Source organism: Ostrea edulis, chromosome 7 (assembly GCF_947568905.1).
Source record: "Ostrea edulis chromosome 7, xbOstEdul1.1, whole genome shotgun sequence".
Taxonomy (NCBI): domain Eukaryota; kingdom Metazoa; phylum Mollusca; class Bivalvia; order Ostreida; family Ostreidae; genus Ostrea; species Ostrea edulis.
This window is the reverse complement of record NC_079170.1, coordinates 52,618,650-52,640,314: the sequence shown is the minus strand read 5'-3', so window position 1 is coordinate 52,640,314 and position 21,665 is coordinate 52,618,650. Positions and strand designations below refer to the sequence as shown.

Here is a 21,665-nt window from a genome sequence, read left to right as displayed (position 1 = left end):
TAAACTAATCAACGACGAATCATTACCAGCTATTCTGAATAAACAGCGAAAATGCTTCCATACTCAATTACATTGTCCATGCTTCGTCAATATATAAAATCTGTGTCTCAATGTACAATTCTCCAGTTTACTTATATGCTGTTAGGCTAAGGACAAGTCCGCGAGCCAGCCGTTAAGGAAGGGAGTTTCCCTACTCATCAATTTACATCTCCTCCAGAGAGAAAACGAATCAATTAGCTGGAACCAAAGGCCAGGTATACAGACAGGGATCCTGTGAAAAGCTTCTGAATTAAGGACTGAGTTGTACCTATAATTGGTAGTGATGATGGCGGAGTGTATTTCAAACTCTTTGACGGAGAAAGGATCAGTTGTTATGGCAATAGACTATAGCGAAAATTCGGAGTGGGCTTTTGACTGTAAGTAGATAGGTATTATATATATTGGCAGCATAATTATACATACGATTAACGTATTATTCAACGAAAGAGGAAAACAAAGCCACGAATCGATAGAACTGTTTATTGTAGTGACAGCCAGTATTCCAAAGTATTTCGAACTCACTAATTAAGCAAATCATATTTAACATCTTTCTTGAAACGAACATAATTATTTCAGCGATAGAAACTAATGTAACACAATATTTCTAAATGATCATATTCTTAAAGGCGCCATTTTCTAGAAAGATTAACAGTAATACTTTTGAGTGTTGACTATTCTCCAATTTAGTTAATCGGTAACGCTTTCAATCAGTAAGAATATTTTGTCTTCAAAAATCGAGCATATGTCATAAATCTAACATATCTGAGGTTGAACTATGAGTTTAATGATTAGAGTCTAGGATATGATCTTGCTAAGTTGGAGAATATGCTATACTCTTAATCAATAATAAAAGATGTACTAGAATGAATGATTAAAAAATTACAGTCTGAGACACCTAAGGTGTACTTGATCGGCTCACAAACACATCCGTTTTTAAACCAATAAAGCGCATGATACGTGTATATTCATTGCCGGGATCTATTAACACATTACGTTTCTATGATGTGGAAAGTGTCCACGTATATCTGTAAAAGTAATATGTTGATAGGACTTTGAAAAAGACCTCACAATTCACGATTTCATAGGGGTACGTGTTTGCCCAACTCTCTGTTTTGTATTGCTTATAGGAGCTATGATATTGATTACTGTTCGTTATCTTCGCCTTTCATGTACCACAAATTGAATTTGGATCCGATACGCAAAATTCAGTGTGACGCTGTGTGATATCTCCTCTATTAACTTCAAAATTTAACTTCCTATCTTAAATAAGAATATTTCTCAATATGTTAGGCGAAAACGATATTGCATGCATGGAACAGTATTTACATGTACCTGTAACACAACTTGCACAAGATATGTAAATTTTTTAAAGTATCAGTTGTAGTTTTTTTTTTTTTTTATATATCATACTTACCTCAGTCTAATTACTAATTATTTGATCAACGTCCGTGGATATCAAAAAGGATTTCAAAAAGGCAAATGCAGAAAACTATTTCGTTGACATTTAGATTCTTATAAACTTGCTCTATGATCTGCCTTTATGAGAGAGAAAGTGTACTTTTATTATTGCTTGATTTTGTGGTCAGACACAACCATCAAATTGAAGAAAAGGCATATTGATTTCAAATTCGTTTCTTCTCCATAAATAACGAATTACAGAAATGGCTATTATAAAGATTAAAGAGCAATTTTGGTCTTGTTCTGTGATATAAAATATTGATGTAATATCATGATGTCGTTGGCAAAATAAAAGCTAAAAGCACTTTCTTAATCCCAAGGGATGTGGTATAACAAAATAGTATTAATACAGATTTAAATATTGCGTGATCAATTTCCCTCTATTTTTTTCCTGAACATTTGAACATTTTGTTTTATCATGCAATGAAATTGCAATTTGTGCATTTGAATATGTGAACCGAGACCGTAATTGGAAATTGGCAGACTAAGTAAATGGCATCATTTTACTAGTCCGCAGTATATATTCATGGGTCATTGTATGGTTATGTCATATAGAAACCAAACTCAGAGCTCATCAATTGCTAGGAAGTCTCTAGAAATTGCCATTTTGCCCTTGGGTTCTAAAAGGATACGCCAATCACGGCATTGAGAGTGTATAACAAATCAATTAACACTCGTGACACTGCATGTATCAATCTTAGACAAGTAAAAATGAAACCCACCGGTCAATGGCACGGACGTTTCTAGGTGTCCTCTGTTAATTGTTTGGCTTGGATTGGGATATCTGTAAATGAATTGAAGCCTTTGAATTATTTAGATTTATTTCACGATAGGCTGTAATATTCAGAGATTGACTTAGATCTATAATACATGTATATTCTTAGATCATGTAGATATATAAAGGAGCAGTCCAGCTATGGGTCATGCAATACTGAAAATAATTGATTCATCATTGGAAAGACGACAATAAGGACACATTTTGACATTCTAAATATATTATAGCTCTCTATTATAAAGAAATAGCATAGCTCTCTATTATAAAAAAAAATATTATAGTTCTATATTTTAAAAAAATATCATAGATCTCTATTATAAAAAAATATTATAGCTCTCTATTATGAAAAAAATGTTTGATATATCATTTTTTTGTAAACAATAATCGATTGAAATGTCTAAATTGAATGGTTCTACGTGAACACATTATTTCACTGTAAAATGATGGTCGTAAAATACAAAGCAGTGTCGTCTGCTCCTCGTGTGATAAAACAGTTCAATACTGAAGACATATTATCACCACACTTATTAATTTAAATATGTACAAGATGCTTGAGGATCTGGGATAAAATCAAACATATATCTACATCTATATAGCTCGCACATAGACTGTCTTATAATATATCTACATCTTACATCTAAATAGCTCACACATAGACGTTTTATGAATACATCTATCCCTGATGACGCGCATGTTACGACTTCATCATACTCGTTCATGACGTAATATAATATAATTATATTGATAGGAAAAAACTTTGAGAACTAATCACAATTTTTGATCAAATTGGTTTTAACTCCATCAGGAACTAGTGACATCATTTACATATTCTATTTTAAGATCTACATTAAGCCATTATCACAATGCATTAGAAACAAATTGGATAAATACTTCACGAATATTCATCAATGACATTGTTGTTTTCATACAGCTTTCATTTCTGTCCACTGGCTCTACAGTGCATATAATCAGTAGATGACGTTATTAAATTTTTGTCATTCCTAATTATCTTCTATCATACTCCTCCTAGGCACCTGACCCCACCTCTGGTGTGTCCAGGGGTCCGTGTTTGCCCAACTCTCTATTTTGTATTGCTTATAGGAGGACGAGATTGACCACTGTTCGTTATCTTCACCTTTCATAATGAGGTTGTATCGTACGAAGAACAAAACTTGTATCATGAGTCGTTTTAGGAGAAACATTTTGACTTTGAAGTATATTTTCGACTAATGTTTTCATGACTTCTTTTTTTTTATATTAGCTATCCAAAATTCTTTGTTTCCTTGAGTTATCCATCATTCTTTGTTTTCATGTGTTATACACGAGTCTTGTTAGTTTTCGTGAGTCATCCAGCATTGTTTGTTTTCTTTGAGTTATCCAGTATTGTTGATTTTGTGAGCTATCCAGATTTATTCGTTTTCTTGAGTTATCCATCATTGTTCTTTTCGCGACTTATCCAGCATTATGTTTTCATGACTTATCCGGATTTGTTTGTTTTCGTCAGTTATCCATCATTGTTTTTGTGAGTTATCCATATTCACCTACCTTCTTTACTTCTGCATCGGACTGATCATTATTACATACAGACACGAAAAAGAAACGCAGCCTAAATCAAAAGTCAATAATTTTTATTGATTATTTATTGATAGCGATTTTGAATTGCATGATGCCATACCAATTCCCAAGCAATTCATGGATTAGCAAGTGCTAGATGCATGCAGAATTTTCATGATTCTCAGACCTGTTTGATATCCTTCGGGTATCTGGAAAGAATAATATCATGTTGAAATTCGTGTCGCATTAAGAATGTCTAGGCTACATAGATATGCACGCTACAGGGCAGTGCAGTTACAATGTACTGTTTGTTGGGAACATGGAAAAGCTCTGAGTGTCTGATACACAAAAGCACAATATTTCATTTCTACAAACGCCTTCGACTGACTAGTACAACTGCCGACCCCCTTAATCTTGTCAACCGAAGGTTACGACGCCGCATCAGAATCGTACCATAATGTTGCAGCATTTGCGCAACTGATTAGAACTGCACACAAACGGTAAATGAGATATCAGAGACATATCATCCAAGAATTAATCGTACTGAGGCGAGACGCTTCTATGGGGTCAAATGATGTCGCGTTGCAGTTGGAATCGATGTGACGCCAGACTACAATGGATAACGTTCAAAGGTGTTTCTTAGGCAAAGATGGCACCGACGAATCTAGGTTCACACTTTACCACTCAGATGGGTGTCAGAGTGTGACAGGTTTGGTGATGGTAGGATTCTAGTGTGGGACGGAATTTGTAGTGAACGAAAAACCCACTTGGCTATCACTGAAGGTAATTTGACAGCTCAAGGGCCCCTGTCATCGTGTTGTTTGTCCGCCAGCATAACTTAATTTTCCAACAAGACAATGCCTTGTGTCGTGTGGGTACCATTGCAATGCGCTTTCTTCACCAAAACAATGCGATACGTTACCTTTCCCTTATCTCTTGGCAATGGAGCATGGTGGGATATGTTAAATAGACGTAATCAAACGCACCCAAATCGACCAGAGGCTCTACCCGCTTTTAGTCAAACACTTCTGGAAGGGTTACAGAACTTTCCTTTAGCACAAATAAACCGTGTAAGAACTTTATCAGCAACAAATGCTAAAAGGGACATAAGGAAAATATAAATGGCCACCACCTCTTCAGCCTTGATATTTTTGCATCAATTTTTACAAGTCACGATGGCTAACTTTCAAAACACTGTGTTATGAAATGGAATAGATGTCTATCTTCTATATTAGTTGTAAAAAGTAAACGATATATAGGATTGAAATAATAGAAAATATTTTCGCTGATGGAAGGTTGCGTTTCTTTTGCATATCAGTAAATTAATTGTTTGTTGGTTTACTCCAGTCTATGACTTGAAACGGTTTGTAGCTATATGAAATGTGTTTGGCGGGTAAATATTCTCATGATACTAGTCAGCTCTTAGTTATCCCTTTTAAATCACTCAGATAAACGAAAGGCTTATCTTCCTCTTCGTGAGTACCAGTAAAGAAATAAACCATAAAGTCACGTAGTTGTTAGAAAATGATTTCATTAAAATCATTATATTTTAAGATCACGAGAACTCGTTCAAAATGCATTCATACATGTACAACGTTATCTTGATAGGAAAACTAAAACGAAAATGATGTATAGATGAGTGTGCGAGAAAATCCATATGTTGAATGAAAGCTGATTTCCTAAATATTGCATTGATCTGTAAAATAAGTCTCTGCATACAAGAACTGTTACACACTAGTATAATGTGTCATTCTAAGCTCATTTCCAATTTTACCTTTTGATAAATATTCAATTCTTATTAAATATGAAGCTAAAAGGCTTGAATAAGTAGTGTTCTTATCGCAACATTTACGTCTAAAATCCTGGAATAGCACTAAATATGATGGCAAAATATTTCGCCTCTTTCGGTAGTGATTGCTAAAACCATACAATGCTTAATACTCATGTATAAAATACATGTGTAAGTCTATCTTTTTTTCTTTATCTATTTATCATCACTACTTTGCACAGGTCACATTATAGTGCGCGTTGAGGCATATGTTTTCTGGCATGGATTTCTCGGGGGGGGGGGGGGGGGGGGGCTGAACTTGAGTCAATACGTGGACTTAAACGTGTGATATTTTACTCAAATTTGACTGCTCAAATAAGGATCTTTTCCTCGAGAAATTCAAGCCAGCTCATATTTCGATCAATCAAAAAAAAAAGTTAAAAGATTTTTTTATGATTTGATTAATGCCTAATTTTGATAATATAATCGAAACAGTATCCCGACGTCATAAATCATTTGATACATCGTGAACAAACGTTTTTAATCAATCCGATCGCGACTCGTTGTATTATCACCATTCAAACAAAATGTAAATGATAAATTGACCTTTAAAAGAAGAATGTAAGCTGTTGCTTGGATTTTCCTCGTAATTAACGATCGAGGCTTGATTTGCTTCTTTAAATGTTCAGTTGTGATATGTGAATCATATCTGGCTAATAGATTTATTAACTCTGCTTCTAGAAACTTGTTACTAAGGTGATGGCTGCTGTAACATTTCCCAGGGTTTGCATTTGATTATTAAGTTAGGATGATAAGGAATAAAGACATTCCCATTAGTGAGTATGTATGCGATTCTCAATATTCTAGCTACTCCGGATATAAAATCAAATATGCTGAATGAACTCGAAGGAAAGGTGAAGTCAATTATAGGTTACAGCGTAGAGACCGACAGCAATGCATCAATCTAATCATTGGACAGTTTAGTCTAATGAAAATATAATGAAACTTAATAGTTTCGTCATTACAACGTGGACGAAAATTCCACTTTTTTCAGATTGAAAAATTAGTACATATATTTGTACTCTGTCACGAATTTTATGTTATGAATTAAATGTAGCAATTAAGGTTGATCGATCCTCATTTGATGTCAGGTTTTGCAAAAATCTTAATAATTCAAACTTTGCGCATGATAGAAATATATCTTTCTGAGGAATTTTATTCACTGGATATAATAAAAAATAATCTGGTAAACTATTTAAAATACTGAAAGTATATATTTCCCATAGATAGTCAATTATTTATGATTTTAAAAATGTTGTCAAGGGCAATAACTCCTATGCTGGAATTTCCTCTACTGGGTGTCTATTATACATTGGTTTCCCTAATATCCGCAATTAATCTATACATATTTATGAATTAGCAGGGTGGTTTTTTTTAAAACTGTTGATATTTAAATTTTGTCATTTCATCAAGTTTTTGTCTATTTTTATTATTCTGTTTAATGAAAATGTGTGATTTTCAGATGTTGATGTATACTTCTGTTTTTGTATGTCTGACATCTTTAAAACGGTGGCAACATATACATTTTCTTTGGTTATTAATTAAATTAAACTATATTGAGTGGAAATTAAATAAAAAATGTCCACTTTTAACCATCAATATTGATAAGTCACATGAGGATGGAACTACCTTAAGATTTATTGGCAGCGGTCGAGGTAGAGTGGTGTTTAGGGAAGCCGGAGCACTGGTCGAGTGTTGGTTAAGGGAGCCGGGGCACCGGTCGATGTAAAGTGGTTGTTAGGGGATTGATCCAGTTGTCGCATCAAACCTAACAGTAGTAACTAGGGAAGGCAGATATATTAAGAGCTCAAATTACTCGTGATATTCAGTACTAATATCCCACACACTACATGTAATCTCTACATGATTTTCACCTGGTCAAATCATTTTATACGTCAAACATTTATAAAGTAGTTGTGCACGGAAGCCGGTTAGTGCTAAATGTGAGAAATATATTTAATCTGGCGGCCGCCAAAATATATTTTATCTGGCGGCCACCAGATATAATTAGTTAATTTTATATAGGGGGTCGTCTCATAACCACATAATACTCGACTAAACAAAAATAATAGATGTGGATACGGCTGTTAGACTTTACTCGTGTATTTATGAAAACGTGAAGATAACGAATAGTGATCAATCTGATAGATAGTATAGAAAATACCAAATTTAAAGTAGAGCAATAATCACAGACCCCTAGAAACACCAGAGGTGAGGTTAGGTCCCTAGGAGGAGTAAGCATCCCCTACTGATTGGACACACCCGATGTGAGCCCTATATTTTGATCAATTGAACGGAATAATCCGTATTCAAAATCGGTTTGCCACGAACGTTCCAACAGTTGAAATGAAACATGTCAGACAGCATTTGACCTAATGACAGGTTGTATTTGCAAATTCGATCATTATAACAATCATGCGAAATACTGATTTCAAAGGAGATTGTTTAAACACCTGTAACATTAACTTATTTGACAGTAGCCTGCCTTGATTTAAAGATTTATCTACGCAGCTAGAACATGTTCTTGCGTATAGGCTACATAAATATGGGAAGTTGAAGATGGAGAAGCTGAAGTCATTTGTCATATAGATGACTTGTTACACGTCTCCATATGAGTGAAATATTTTCGAGAGGGGTGTTAAACAATATTCAATCAATAAAATATCCAAAAATGAAGCAGATATGGAAGACTCTTCGGTGTCTTTATAAAATATATGTCAATTTGTTTCATACTACACCAGTTATATATGCGACAAAGTGCAAATCTAACCATTAAAAGATTGGCAGAAATTAATGCGAAAACTGAAAATGATCAAAGGGAATTTCAGAAGCAATCTGGGATACCTTTTATGTTAATATTGATGCGAGTATTTAACCGTTTTGTTTTTGCAAAATGACAGGCGTATGCCCATACATAGTATTTATACTGTGGATTATGACAATATTTGTAATAAACCACACGTACTTACAACTACATTGTAATGCCTGCTCTAACTGAATTTCAATGTCAGACTGCGATTTTGAACTAATATGAAGGAAGAACATAAAATTTGAAATAACAATAGATCTCTTTAGATATTGTGATACAGTTATATCAAACATAAATGTGTTACATGTACCACAAAAAAGGTTCAAATTATTTTAATCGATTAATTTAAAAGAAAGTTTAATTACTTGTATATTGGGTGCGAGACACCGAAAGTGACGTTGTTCATTACCATCAGGAGAAGTGAAGGAATGACACGAAAAGTGAGCGCGAAGAACCCTTCCTGTTACACGCATCGTTTAGGGTGATTTTTATGATGGATCAATGACACACATGTAAATATTGGAATCAGAACTTTGTGGTGGCTGACGAATTCTATAGCTAATTTGACGTTTTTGAGTAATAAAAATCCTGTTTTCATTTCATTCCTTGTGATTAATACGTCCCTCAAAGACGGGATGTACATGTGTATTATGATATGGCGTCGTCCGTCTGTCCGGAACTTGGAATAAGGTGTGTTTGTACCAAGTTTGACGGTCTTAGCCCCAACACTTCGGTCTGTATCCTGCCTGAACTTGTGAGCAGGAGACAGACCGAACTGAAAGCTCCAGGATTTTACAACTTGCAACATTTGATCACCATGATGAGGGGTACATGCCTGTTGTTTTTCAAGGTCAAAGGTGAAGGTCGTAGTGTCACTTTGTGAGGAAAATCTTGTAGGCAGAATACTGAAAAAGTTTATATTTTCCATAGATAATCAATTATTTATGATTTTAAAAAATGTTGTCAAGGGCAATAACTCCTATGCTGGAATTTCCTCTACTGGATGTCTATTATACATTGGTTTCCCTAATATCCACAATTAATCTATACATATTTATGAATTAGTAGTTTTTTAAAAACTGTTGATATTCAAATTTTGCTATTTCAACAAGTTTTTATTATTCTGTTTATCGAAAATGTGTGATTTTCTGATGTTGATGTATACTTCTGTTTTTGTATGTCTGACATGTGGCAACATATACATTTTCTTTGGTTATTAATTAAATTAAGCTATATTGCGTGGAAATAAATAATTTTTTTCCACTTTTAACCATTAATATTGATAAGTCACACGAGGATGGAGCTACCTTAAACTAATGGATTATAGGATTAAACATTCTTTTTGAAGAATTTATCGATGTGTAAACTCCGGACATTTTACTCACAAACTGAATAAAAGTGCGAAGCACTTTTATGTTAAGTTTGTGAGTAACATGTCTGGAGTTTACACATCGATAAATTCTTCAAAAAGAATGTTTAATTCTTATAATTCCAATTGATTCACTTTATTAACAATTGCAAAAATTTGAATAGTTTCCCCGCATTATGTTATTTGTTTTCAGGCGTGTATGAATACATCGCGTTTTCGGATTTACTGATGTATAAACTCTTGTTCAGCTTTATTTTTGTCCAATCAAAACAATTGTAATAAATAACATTGGAATTATACGGTGATAAATGTACGTAATCACACGGTCCCGTTAACAGTTCAAAATCAACAAACCATGTGTACAGTGTATCTAGTAAAATGAAGATGTATTTTTCTAAGACAGTTATAGACTGGGTCCTTGGACAACAGCTGCAAGTTTCGTTTGACCCACGAACAAATCTGCCTACGGCTTCGGGCAGTAGATCGGTTCTTGGGTCAAACAAAGCAGCTGTTGTCCTCGAACCCAGTCAATAACTGTATAATATTGTTATAACTAATTACTAGTTAAATTGTGCGTACCCCCGAGGGCCCTTAATTGGTGAAAAACACGATTCCTATAACTACGTAAGACATCTAGCGAAACTGGTCCTCTCTGTCTGATATCTCATTGGGAGATAGGTGGGTTTGTTTTCAAAGTCAGGCCATAGGTGGCAGTTATCCGAGAACGCGAAAGGAAAAGTGGAAATTCAACTGATGTTTAAAAGCGCTTCGGTGCTTTAGAAAATATACCACTAGAATGATGCGCATACACTCTTCACATGAATAAAGGGATTGTGCTTCATTAATCTTAGGGACTGTTACCACGTATAGTCCATGTATTTCCCCGTGAGGATCCGGGTCAGAAAAAAGTCCTCAGTATCCATTGCTTATCGTAAGAGGCAACTATTAAATGGGATGGTCCTTCGGATGATACCGGAAAAACCGAGGCCCCGTGTCACAGCAGATCTATGTGGCGCGATAAAGATCCCTCCCTCCCTGCTCAAAGGCCGTAAGCGCCGAACATACATGTAGGCTTAAATTTTGCAGCCCTTCATCGGCAATGGTGTTGTCTCCATATAAGTGAAAAATTCTAAACAACATACAATCAGTCAATCAATATAGTCTTTTTGGCACTACGACTGGAGCTGGTGACGTCAAGGCAAGCATATAAGTGGATGATCTTCGAAGGCACCTTATCCTCTAAACAATATCATTTTAATTCAAATATTTTGCTAATAGAATTCAAGGGTATTATATGATGTACAAATTAGATAAAGGAAATTATTTATATATACACATATATGTACATTCAGATGCATCAATTCATTTTTGGTTGTTTGACGCTAACTGAAATGTATGTATCAATTTTCGTCAGATTCAGGCAAATATTATATTATTTTCACTTACCGAACCATGCGGAATGTCTGCTGGGGGTTAAAACAACTCTCGTGTACAATTATTTGTAATCCTTTCACCTGATTTATTTAGAAAGTGGTATAGAGGCAGCTCATCTGCACGCAAATTAAAGAATCTACAATCGCATATAACGATAGCATTTCCATACTAAATCAGTTACAAACAAAGAGAATTATTTCACTTCCATCTGCCTGTCAGTTTCAGGGGTTTATTTCAGCGGACATCACTATACATGTAAATATGAACCGTGATAACACTCGTAAACACTCTATTGATTCCACGTCAGAATTATTTCATTCTGAAATGATACTGAGCGTTCTGTCATTTCTAGGGCACTTCATTTAGAAAGCAAAGCTGGGAGGGGTTTAACACGTCCGTTTTTAAACGGGGGCATACCATGGTTGTATGGTGTTTAACGTCCCACTCGATAATTTTTCACTCATATGGAGATATGCCGGTGCAGGGCTGTCAAATTTAGGCTAGTTAAATTATGTATGCTCGGCGCTTATGACCCTTGAACAGGGAAGGGTCTTTATCATGGCACACCTGCTGTGACACGGGACCCCGGTTTTTGTGGTCTCATCTGAAGGACCATCCTATTTAGTCGCCTCTTACGACAAGGAAGGGGTACTGAGAACCTATTCTAATTCGCATCCCCACGGAAGGGCATATCATGGAACAGCTATATCCGAATGTTCGTCCGTACGGGGTTTTCCATTTCTATTTTCATTTCTCTGTCACATATTTAGCGGACACTTGCTCTGTAGGTAGTTCTTTCAGAATTCTAGGTGTATTAAATTTTGATCCATTTCGATCTCTCCCGCTGGAGTTTTATCACTGTTGATTGTTACATGTACAAATGTACATACATGTACACATGTATATATGAAGGGTAAAAGATTTTCCCTTCAAACCTCACCCACAGATTTCAAGTGAGGACCTCCTTATTTTACAGAGTGTTTCCATTGATATCGAAGATTCTTCATTTTCATACGCTCGTCGTCCCGTATTGTGGTATGGCGTCGTCCGTCTGTCTGCCCGTCCGTCCGGACATCGTGAGCAGTATACAAACCGAACCGTAAGCTCCAAGATTTTACAACTCGATATATTTGATCTCCATGATGAGAGGAAGATACCTATTGTTTTTCAATGTTAGAGGTCAAGGTCACAGTATCACTTAGTAGGAAAACAGTAGGCAGGATACAAATCGAACCGTACGCTCCAGGATATTGCAACTTGGTGCATTTTATCACCCTGATGAGAGAAAGATGCACTTGGTTTTTCAAGGTAAGAGATTAAAGGTCAAGGTCACAGTATCACCTAGTAGAAAAACCTTGTATAAACAGGATACAAACCGAACCGTAAGCTCCAGGATATTGCAACTTGGTACATTTGATCACCATAATGAGAAGAAGATACCTATTATTTTTCAAGATCAGGGTCGCAGTATCATTTTGTCGGCAGTATACAGACCGAACCGTTGGGGCTAGGACCGTCCAACTTGGTACAAATACACTTTATGAAGTGGAGGAGTCCTGTGGGGATCCGGGTTAGAATAGGTCCTCAGTACCCCTTGCTTGTCATAGAAGGCGACTAAATGGGGCGGTCATTCGGATGAGACCGCAAAAACCGAGGTCCCCTGTCACAGCAGGTGTGGCACGATAAAGATCCCTCCCTGCTCAAAAGCCATAAGCGCCGAACATAGGCCTAAATTTTGCAGCCCTTCACCGGCAGTGGTGACGTCTCCATATGAGTGAAATATTCTCGAGAGGGACGTTAAACAATATTTAACCAATCAATTAATTAAGTGGAGGATGCCTATTGGTTGCCAAGGTCGTAGTAACAGGATACAGACCACACCGTTGGGGCTAGGACTATCACAAACTTTGTACACATACATCTTATGCCAAGTGAAAAAAATTACATAGGGAGTATATGATTTTTCTGTTTTTACGATACAAAGAAAGTATGTCACGCCCTGATGATTGCTGATACTACTTGAAGCCAAGTTCTACAAATCATGGTGTAAGAAAAACGCCCTTCATGTATATTAGCTTTTCACAGGCGTATTATGTACCAATGGCGGTACTCTTGTTATAGAAAGTTACAGATTGCTAGACTTAGTCAGTTTTGCGGAATTATTTCATAGAAAGTAGATATTTCTTTCCTAGTTTTCAAACTTGGACCTTCTTATTTTACAGAGTGTTTGTGTGGTCACTATGGATATTGAAGATTCGCATGTGGCAAGGATTATCATTTTCGTCAATTTATTAGAAAATGTGTGGTTGTTGAACTTAGTTCTGTGTAAAACTTATACGGTACCAATTTTGATGCACCAGATGCGCATTTCGACAAATAATGTCTCTTCAGTGATGCTCAGCCGAAATTTTTTATATCCGAAATAACAATTATAAACTTGTAAGAGCTATATTAGGGGGGGGGGGGGTGCCAAAAAGTGAATGATTAGAAATAAATGCACTACATAAAGAGTACATGGTTTGTCCGTCTACTTCGTCTGATAGTTGTAAAAGTAGGGCCTTCTTATTTTACAGATCAGAGTGTTTGTATGGCTATTGAAAATGTGCATATTGCAACGGTTTTGATTTATATTAAATGGTGATACCTTGTTGTACTTGGTCAGCTTGGAGGAAGTATTACAAAATGAGAATAAAGTTTGTCCGTCCAACTTCCTCGCACACTTTTAAAGCTAAGACGTTTGTAAAGAAATTGAAGATATTTCCAACAATTTTCTAAATATCTTTGATGTTTGAAGAAATTACATGTTGTGAAATTTAAATAATTTTTGAGAATATTTTACACACATAGCTCTTTGTTTGATTTTGGTAGCCAGTGTCAATGAAAGCAAACACCTTGATACATGTACATGTAAAAACACCACTCACCCTCCAAAATATTAGGAGGGGAGGGAATTAGTATAAAAAAAAATTTAAATTAAAGTTTAATACAAAAACAATGTTGAGTATATCGCCAAGGATGGGTTTGAACAAATTATTATTAATATTTTAAGTTCTGGAGACATTACTTTCTACTTTAAAAAAAATACACCTGCAGTTTGATTATTCTAATCCCACGGGGATCCAGGTTAGAATATATATTCAGTGTCCCCTTGCTTGTTGTAAGAGCGACTAAATAGGGCGGTCCTTCGGATGAGACCGCAAAAACTGAGGTCCCGTGTCACAGCAGGTGTGGCACGATAAAGACCCATTCCTGACCAATGGCCATAAGCGCCGAGCATAGGCCTAAATTTTGCAGCCTTTCGCCGGCAATGATGACGTCTCCATATGAGTGAAAAATTCTCGTATATTAACTCATACGTAACTGTCTAGTTTTAAGGCTGAAAGAGCGTAAAACAACGAATTATTAAGAGGTATTTGATATTTTTATTTCTATTAAACTTATGGCACAGTACTGTTTTAACAAAATACACAGCTTTACACAGATAAGACCACCGATGATCTGAAAGTTTGAACAGGTCACGTGACTGTCACTTGAAATGGCAGAGTGACGCGATTATTTGTAAACATCAATTTAAAATCAAATAATTTTGGTTAAAACAGGTGAAATAATGTATGATATGTCATACAGCCTCATAACTACATACGTGCGATGATTTAATAGCGTTTTTACGAGATGGAAAAAAAATAATGTAATTCGGACCATACTGGTCTTTGTATGATAAAATGAGATTATATACAACGTGTATGATTCTGCAACTATTACTAGAACTAGAAAAGGTTGACATGTGTTAATCTACTTCTCCAGAGAAAAACAGCAACAATAAGAATATGCAAGCTTGTGGGGAAAGATAAGTGATGTGTTAAATTTGTATAATACAAGTATCTACAGTCATAATTACATATAGTGTGACATACAGACTTATCGGTATTTGTCCTTTACCATTTTAAAAAGAAACCATTTCCTTGGTAATCCAAATTTGCAATATGTAGTATTTGAATTTTTTTAGTAATGTCTAAGAAAATTTCAAAATAAGAATATGCAACCGCTTCTTAGATAAATTATCCTGTGCTTGAGTTTTAAAAGTCACTTACTATACCATTTAATTACCATGTAAAACTTATACGGTACCAATTTTTGATGCACCAGATGCGCATTTCGACAAATAATGTCTCTTCAGTGATGCTCAACCGAAATGTTTGAAATCCGAAATAACTATGAAGTTTTAGAGCTAAATGTAGCCAAAAACAGCGTGGCAAAAAAGTGGAGCCAAATTCGTCCAAGAATAAGAGCTATGCACGAAGGAGATAATCCTTAATTTTGAAATGAATTTCTAAATTTTATAACAGCAATTAAATATACATCCGTATTTTCAATGTAAGAAGTTCAGGAACCAGGCCATATAGTTCGACAATTTTGTTGTGACGTAGGAAATACGTGATTAAAAAGATTTATTGGCGAATTTTCAAATGAATGATATAGAGCCTAGTGTCGAGTAAAACATACTTTTGATAATCGATTCAATGTTGAAAACTATGCAGGTCCTTTTCTCTTAAAACAAAATTCGGATGAATTCGCGCATTATGTGCGTAATTTGGAAAACCTGAGAGAAACAGTTGAATTATTACGTCATATACTAAAAATTTCTGCTATGTATAAGTATATGTCATTGATTGGATATTGTGAATTATACCCATCCGCCGTCGGTGCGCGGAAGCAGACATCGCAAGTTCGGTCCGGTTTTGCCACCCGACAAACCTCAAGTGGGCATATTTTTCGTTATTTCGTTAATAATTCTTTTACTACATATTTTTTAATGCATTTCTAATTGTAGTGGAGCACACGTTAACATTTACAGTAGTAGTTACGTCCATTAATATTAATTTGTAAACAGGTCATGGTTAGATGGAAGTAGATGTTACGTCAGAAATGAGTGAAAGTAGGCCCTGGGTAAAAGTCCCGGTACTCTCTATTATAGAATCTACAAGAAAAATACATAATAAAGGGAGGTATTCATTTAATTTATTTGTCACTGCAGTACCCCGGCAACTTTAATTTGATGCATTTCGGAAATGGATTTTCTAGCTAATGTGTATATGTCCACTTGTATATTGTTCTTTTTATATTATACACATATGAAACCGTTATGGTATGATATATATTTTACTATTCTCTATTCACAAATCAAAAAGTCTGGTCATTCCCATTGCGTGAAATCAAACTACATGTATTGGCTTATGCTCTCTCTCTCTCTCTCTCTCTCTCTCTCTCTCTCTCTTCAGAGCTCTTACTGCAAATTTCTTCTGTCATTATTATCCAAGAGATTTCCTTCTGACGACTGAGAAAAGCTAGAAACTCGTGTTTGCTTAAACAAGATTGAGCAATACTCTTTGTTCACTCCTAGCTGAGAAAACCCAGAATAAATATAACAGCATATATGATGAGAGATGTTCTGACGAGAATAGTTGTATACTGAAATGGTGAAGAGGGTTCTGCTGAATTCTGTTGTTCAAAGTGTATTTTTCATGGCAAATACTTTAGTACCGTATACATTTGGAAGAAACGGTTGAAATATGAAATTCAATGTTTATTCTTTCAGGGGGTAGCACAAAAGCCCTGACCTACACACAAGTTCACACCAAGAAATTAAGTTGTGTATGCCTAAAAAAAAAATATCATATATGCCTACATGTACCTCCGCTCTTTCTGGTTAGGTCACCTTGGTATGTTATTTCCATTAACCAGCCAGGACCAAATAAGTAGTACATGGCGGCTGGTTCTTTAATGTTTACCATAACATCTAGATAATGGTACAGAGTACTAACAAAAATAAAGTTCAATTATTGTACATGCGTATTCAAATTTTTTTGTATCCTGGCTTTAATCTTAATTTTCGTTTGAAATTTTCGACTAGGCTAAATTAAATCAGGGGATTAAAACGTTCTCTCAAGCCTGAATCAATATGAAGATAAATCGGCCATCTTATGGCATTTCAGAAAGCTTAAATCCGTTTTCAGCAGGGGGCTGGACCCCCTACCAGAGCCCTGGCCTGGACCCGTCGGTGCCTACATTTGTTACGTCCATGTCTCTGGATCATCTAGCGAACCTATTTCCAAATTTGTACAGCGTATGCTACAGTTTCTCATAAATGCTACCAATGCATTCAGGTCTCATTTTGTATCCAATGCTCTTCAGGCAGTGAAATATTTGTTCAATACCAGGAAAATGCTATCTGTAATACGTCAGTAACGTGTGTCGCTGTAGGATAATAAATTTTGCATGAAAAACAGTCATTAAAGGAAGGATCTGAAAGGATCGCGTCTTCGGAAGGCATCAAGGAATTTCAGGTATCAAAATTACCTGTACAAATGTGTTATATTATACATGTATATGGGAGAAGCAGTAATTTAAGATTCAAGCATCAGGTAGGTCTAGAAAATAATTAACTCCTCTAAGAGGCATTGTAATAGAAGATAGTATTGATTGCTTCTTGGAGTGTTGTCTTTTGGAAAAGGATCAAAATTGTAATTATGTACTCAGAGCCATGACATAGCGATATAAAATTTGGTTGATAGAATGATGCCTTGTTTTATAGCCAGAATCGAAACCATTATATTGTTGTTGGTTTTTTTTATCTTAAGTTATTTATAGGATTTCAAAATTCCAATCAGATTCCCTGAGACGTAAAATAGTTAATTATTTTATATAGCTGCATGCAATGAGAGTCACACACCACAACCCAATCCAATAATGGTTTAGGAAACATTATCAGCTGTACAAAATCTAGAAACTTGTCGCAACTACACGAGTCGGAGCTGAACGTGTCAGATTAATTAGACAATAACGAGACGAATGTGAAAAGAAGGAATGACGAGGACGGGGTCACCTATCTTGGTTACATATGCATGTTTTCTTCTGTTACCAGGAGACGTTTTCTGGTATGTTTAAGAAGATTTCCAATTTTCGTAACATGTTGGCGGAGTACATCTCCAATGCTCTCTCAGAGAAACGTACTGTAGTCATGGCGATAGATTACAGTGACGATGCAGGACTGGCATTTGATTGTAAGTACTGTTGAAAAAAATTCCATAACTTTGTTCACGGTGACATTAAAGGCACCTAAGACTATATTGTCTTTTGCATAGTTTGAAAAGAAAACATTGTTTCAGAAAAAATAAATGCATATCAGAAAAATGTATTAGTAAAAATAATGTCAGACGTTTTTAATATTGGTTGTCATTCTCGCTAGTTTAAAAATTAAATTAAATCAAATTCAAGAATAACTCACTCTTCCGCAACAAAATTAATGGATGTACAATGTATAGTTAAAGCAGACTGCTCTTTCTTGTGTTGGATTAAATCAGCAATTTAAGTTAACGATACAAATATGGAAGTATGGTTTTTAACGTACAGTGTAATAATGCATTAAAAATTCGAAATAGCTGGCAGCAAATGTTTGGATAAAAGTTTAATGTATATGAGTGTCTCCGACTTTTAACTCACGCTTGCGGGGGATTTTGTAACTAGTTTATGCAACTTTAGATCTTATATAAAAAATGAAATTCCTCTTTCGATCTGTCTTTTTCTGGGAATATTCTCTTTAGTATCTTAATGTTCCAGAGGAAACTCGCAAACGTTATCGGAAAATCGAAGAATTTGTTTCGTGACAATATCTCTGCATATTTCCTCATTTTTGTTCTTTTCCATACAGTTAAATGGTTGATAGGGATATAATCTAAGCAGATTAATCACATGCAGGAAGTCGTGCGTGGTAGCTACAGTACCATTCAGGACTAAGGCCAAATTTCTTTTTTCCTCCTTTTATAGAAATATTACACTGGCTTAAATTTAAGTGAGGAAAACCATACAGAGTTCTATATTAGCGATTAGTGCATAAAAGAGTTTTATACACATATATATTAAGTATATGTACTAGGTTTCAACAACACCAGATAAAGAGTGTTGGATCCTACCATCTTTAATGGTCGTGTGGTTGGTTGGTTGAATAATGTTTAACTTTTCACTCATATGGAGACGTCACGAACTGCAAAAATTTAGGTCTACGCTCGGCGCTTACGGCCTTTAAGCAGGGAGGGATCTTTATCGTGCCACACCTGCTGTGACACGGGGACTCGGTTTTCATTGTTCAAAATCTACCCAAATGCAAAACAGTTTCTCTTCATCCTACAAACCTACTCCCCACTTTCAGTGATTCCAAATTCCAACCTTTCTTTGAATACTTATTTCCTATGCTCAACATTGTCCTCAACGATTATTGTGCAAGTGTACACGTATAACTGTCGTGCGTTTACTTTTTGTGCGCTAGACATACTCTCTAGAGAGCGTATCTTCGCCTTAATCGTCACTTATAACATCTGATGAGGAGCAGTTAATTCGATGCAGCAGTGTAAAAATCGATACAGGAACCTCTCATTTTCCCTTGCGATTTTTGGAATACCTAATTCATCATTAATCTCACAACAAACAGATTTGTTTAGGTTATAATTTGGTAATAGCTACAATTTATAAGTACAAACGGTACTCAGGGGACTTTGTTTTGGAAATAATTCCGCCGTTTGTCTCATTTATAAATACTCAATAATTCACAAGAGTTCACCTGAGATAGAGTTTCCTTGCCAGATATTTGTCTGCACGTCTATCTCTTCTACATGTAGAATTGAATGTTTCACGTACACTTGAAATTCCCCGATAGGAAGAGATAAAAGCATCCCATGTCCCGACGATATATTATATCTATTAACAATAATGATTTTCATTCATGTGTCGATTCGGTGTATCCCAGTGAACTCGAGGTGGGGGACGCCATGGAGTCGTCCAATTCTGCTTCATACTTAGATATTTTATTGAAAGTAGATATTAACGCCAAACTGGCGGCTCAACTTCATGACAAATGGGATTATGTCAACTTCTCCATCGTCAACTTCCCATATTTATGTAGCAATATTCCATTATCACCTGTATATGGTGTTTACCTCTCTCAACTGATTCGATACGCAAGAGCTTGTTCTGCGTATGGTCAGTTTTTAAATCGAAGCAGGCTGCTGATAAACAAGTTGATGGTGCAGGGGTTCCAACAGTCTCGTTTAAAATCAGTATTTCGCAAATTCTATGGTCGTTATAACGATCTAATTTGCCAATACAACCTATCATTGGGTTAAATGCTGTCTGACGTGTTTCATGCCGATTGTTAGGCCGTTCTTGACACACTGATTTTGACTACGAATAACTCCGTTTACCTTATCAAGATATAGGGCTCACGGCGGGTGTGACCGGTCAACAAGAGATGATTACTCCTCCTAGGCACCTGATCCCACCTCTGGTATATCCAGGGGTCCGTGTTTGCCCAGTTCTCTGTTTTGTATTGCTTATAGGAGTTATGAGATTGATCACTGTTCGTTATCTTCACCTTTCATGTAGTTTGCTTAATGAATCCGGTACATGCATGTTCCTTCGATCTGCTTGGTCTGTATGAGTTTAATTTAGGATACTTACTGCAAACCAAATCGAACTTCTCTGTTTTCAGATATTTCAATCTGTACAAAATGTGAATAAATATGTAAAAACATGTAATAATAGCAGCATTACACACTGAATTAATTCAAATTGATCAAATTACTGGGTATTTGTTGTCAGAGCTTTCCAGTATACTCTCTATTTTGTATTGCTTAGAGGAGTTATGAGATTGATCACTGTTCTTTATCTTGACCTTTCATTGATGTAAAACGAAAATGTTCTAGATGCAAGTATCTTAAAACTGTAATCCACCGGTCTACATTAAAAGGTGAAGATAACGAACAGTGATCAATCTCATAACTCTAATAAGGGATTCAAAATTAAGAGTTGGGCAATACCAGAGGTGGGATAAGTTGCCTAAGAGGAGTAAGCATACCCTGTCAGAATTGAGTGTGTAAAGAAGGCCTAACAATCGGTATGAAACACGTCAGACAACATTTGACCCAATGATAGATTGTATTGACAAGCTAGATCGTTATAACAACCATAGAATTTGCGAAATGCTGTCTTTAAACGTGACTGTTGAAACCCCTGTAACTTTAACTTGTTGGTCAGTAGCCTGCCTCGATTTAAAATTGATCATACGGAGAACAAGCTCTTGTGTATCGAATCAGTTGAGAGATATACACACCATATGCAGGTGATAATGCAATATGGGGAGTTGAAGATGTAGAAGCTGGCAAAGGATGCGCACTGTAATTTAGAATCGTCTTTTCCAAACCACTTGATCAAAGATGGTAAAAGTCTGTGAAGGTTTTTTTTTATTAGTGCATATTCGATTGTAATTCGTGGTTCCAAATAAGAATCGGCAATAACACGAATTGACGACTAAGTCTCTGTCGATCAATCGATCGATCGATGCCATGTA

General features: G+C 35.7%; 1 protein-coding gene across 4 annotated transcripts in view; it reads left to right on the top strand.

Annotated features, from left to right (window-relative positions):
• Nucleotides 1–261: 261 nt before the first annotated feature.
• LOC125653261 (uncharacterized) overlaps nucleotides 262–21,665 on the top strand; it is a 52,301-nt gene continuing 30,897 nt past the window's right edge. For 2 of the 4 annotated variants that reach the window (XM_048882636.1, XM_056144712.1), the window contains exons 1-2: nucleotides 17,607–17,688; nucleotides 18,189–18,327. In XM_048882636.1, the coding sequence (XP_048738593.1) occupies nucleotides 17,632–17,688; nucleotides 18,189–18,327 (196 nt within the window). In that variant the 5' untranslated portion in view covers nucleotides 17,607–17,631. Of the gene's footprint in view, nucleotides 417–17,491; nucleotides 17,689–18,188; nucleotides 18,328–21,665 lie in introns of those variants that run through there. The other 2 variants (XM_048882638.2, XM_048882640.2) reach the window with 2 other exon arrangements.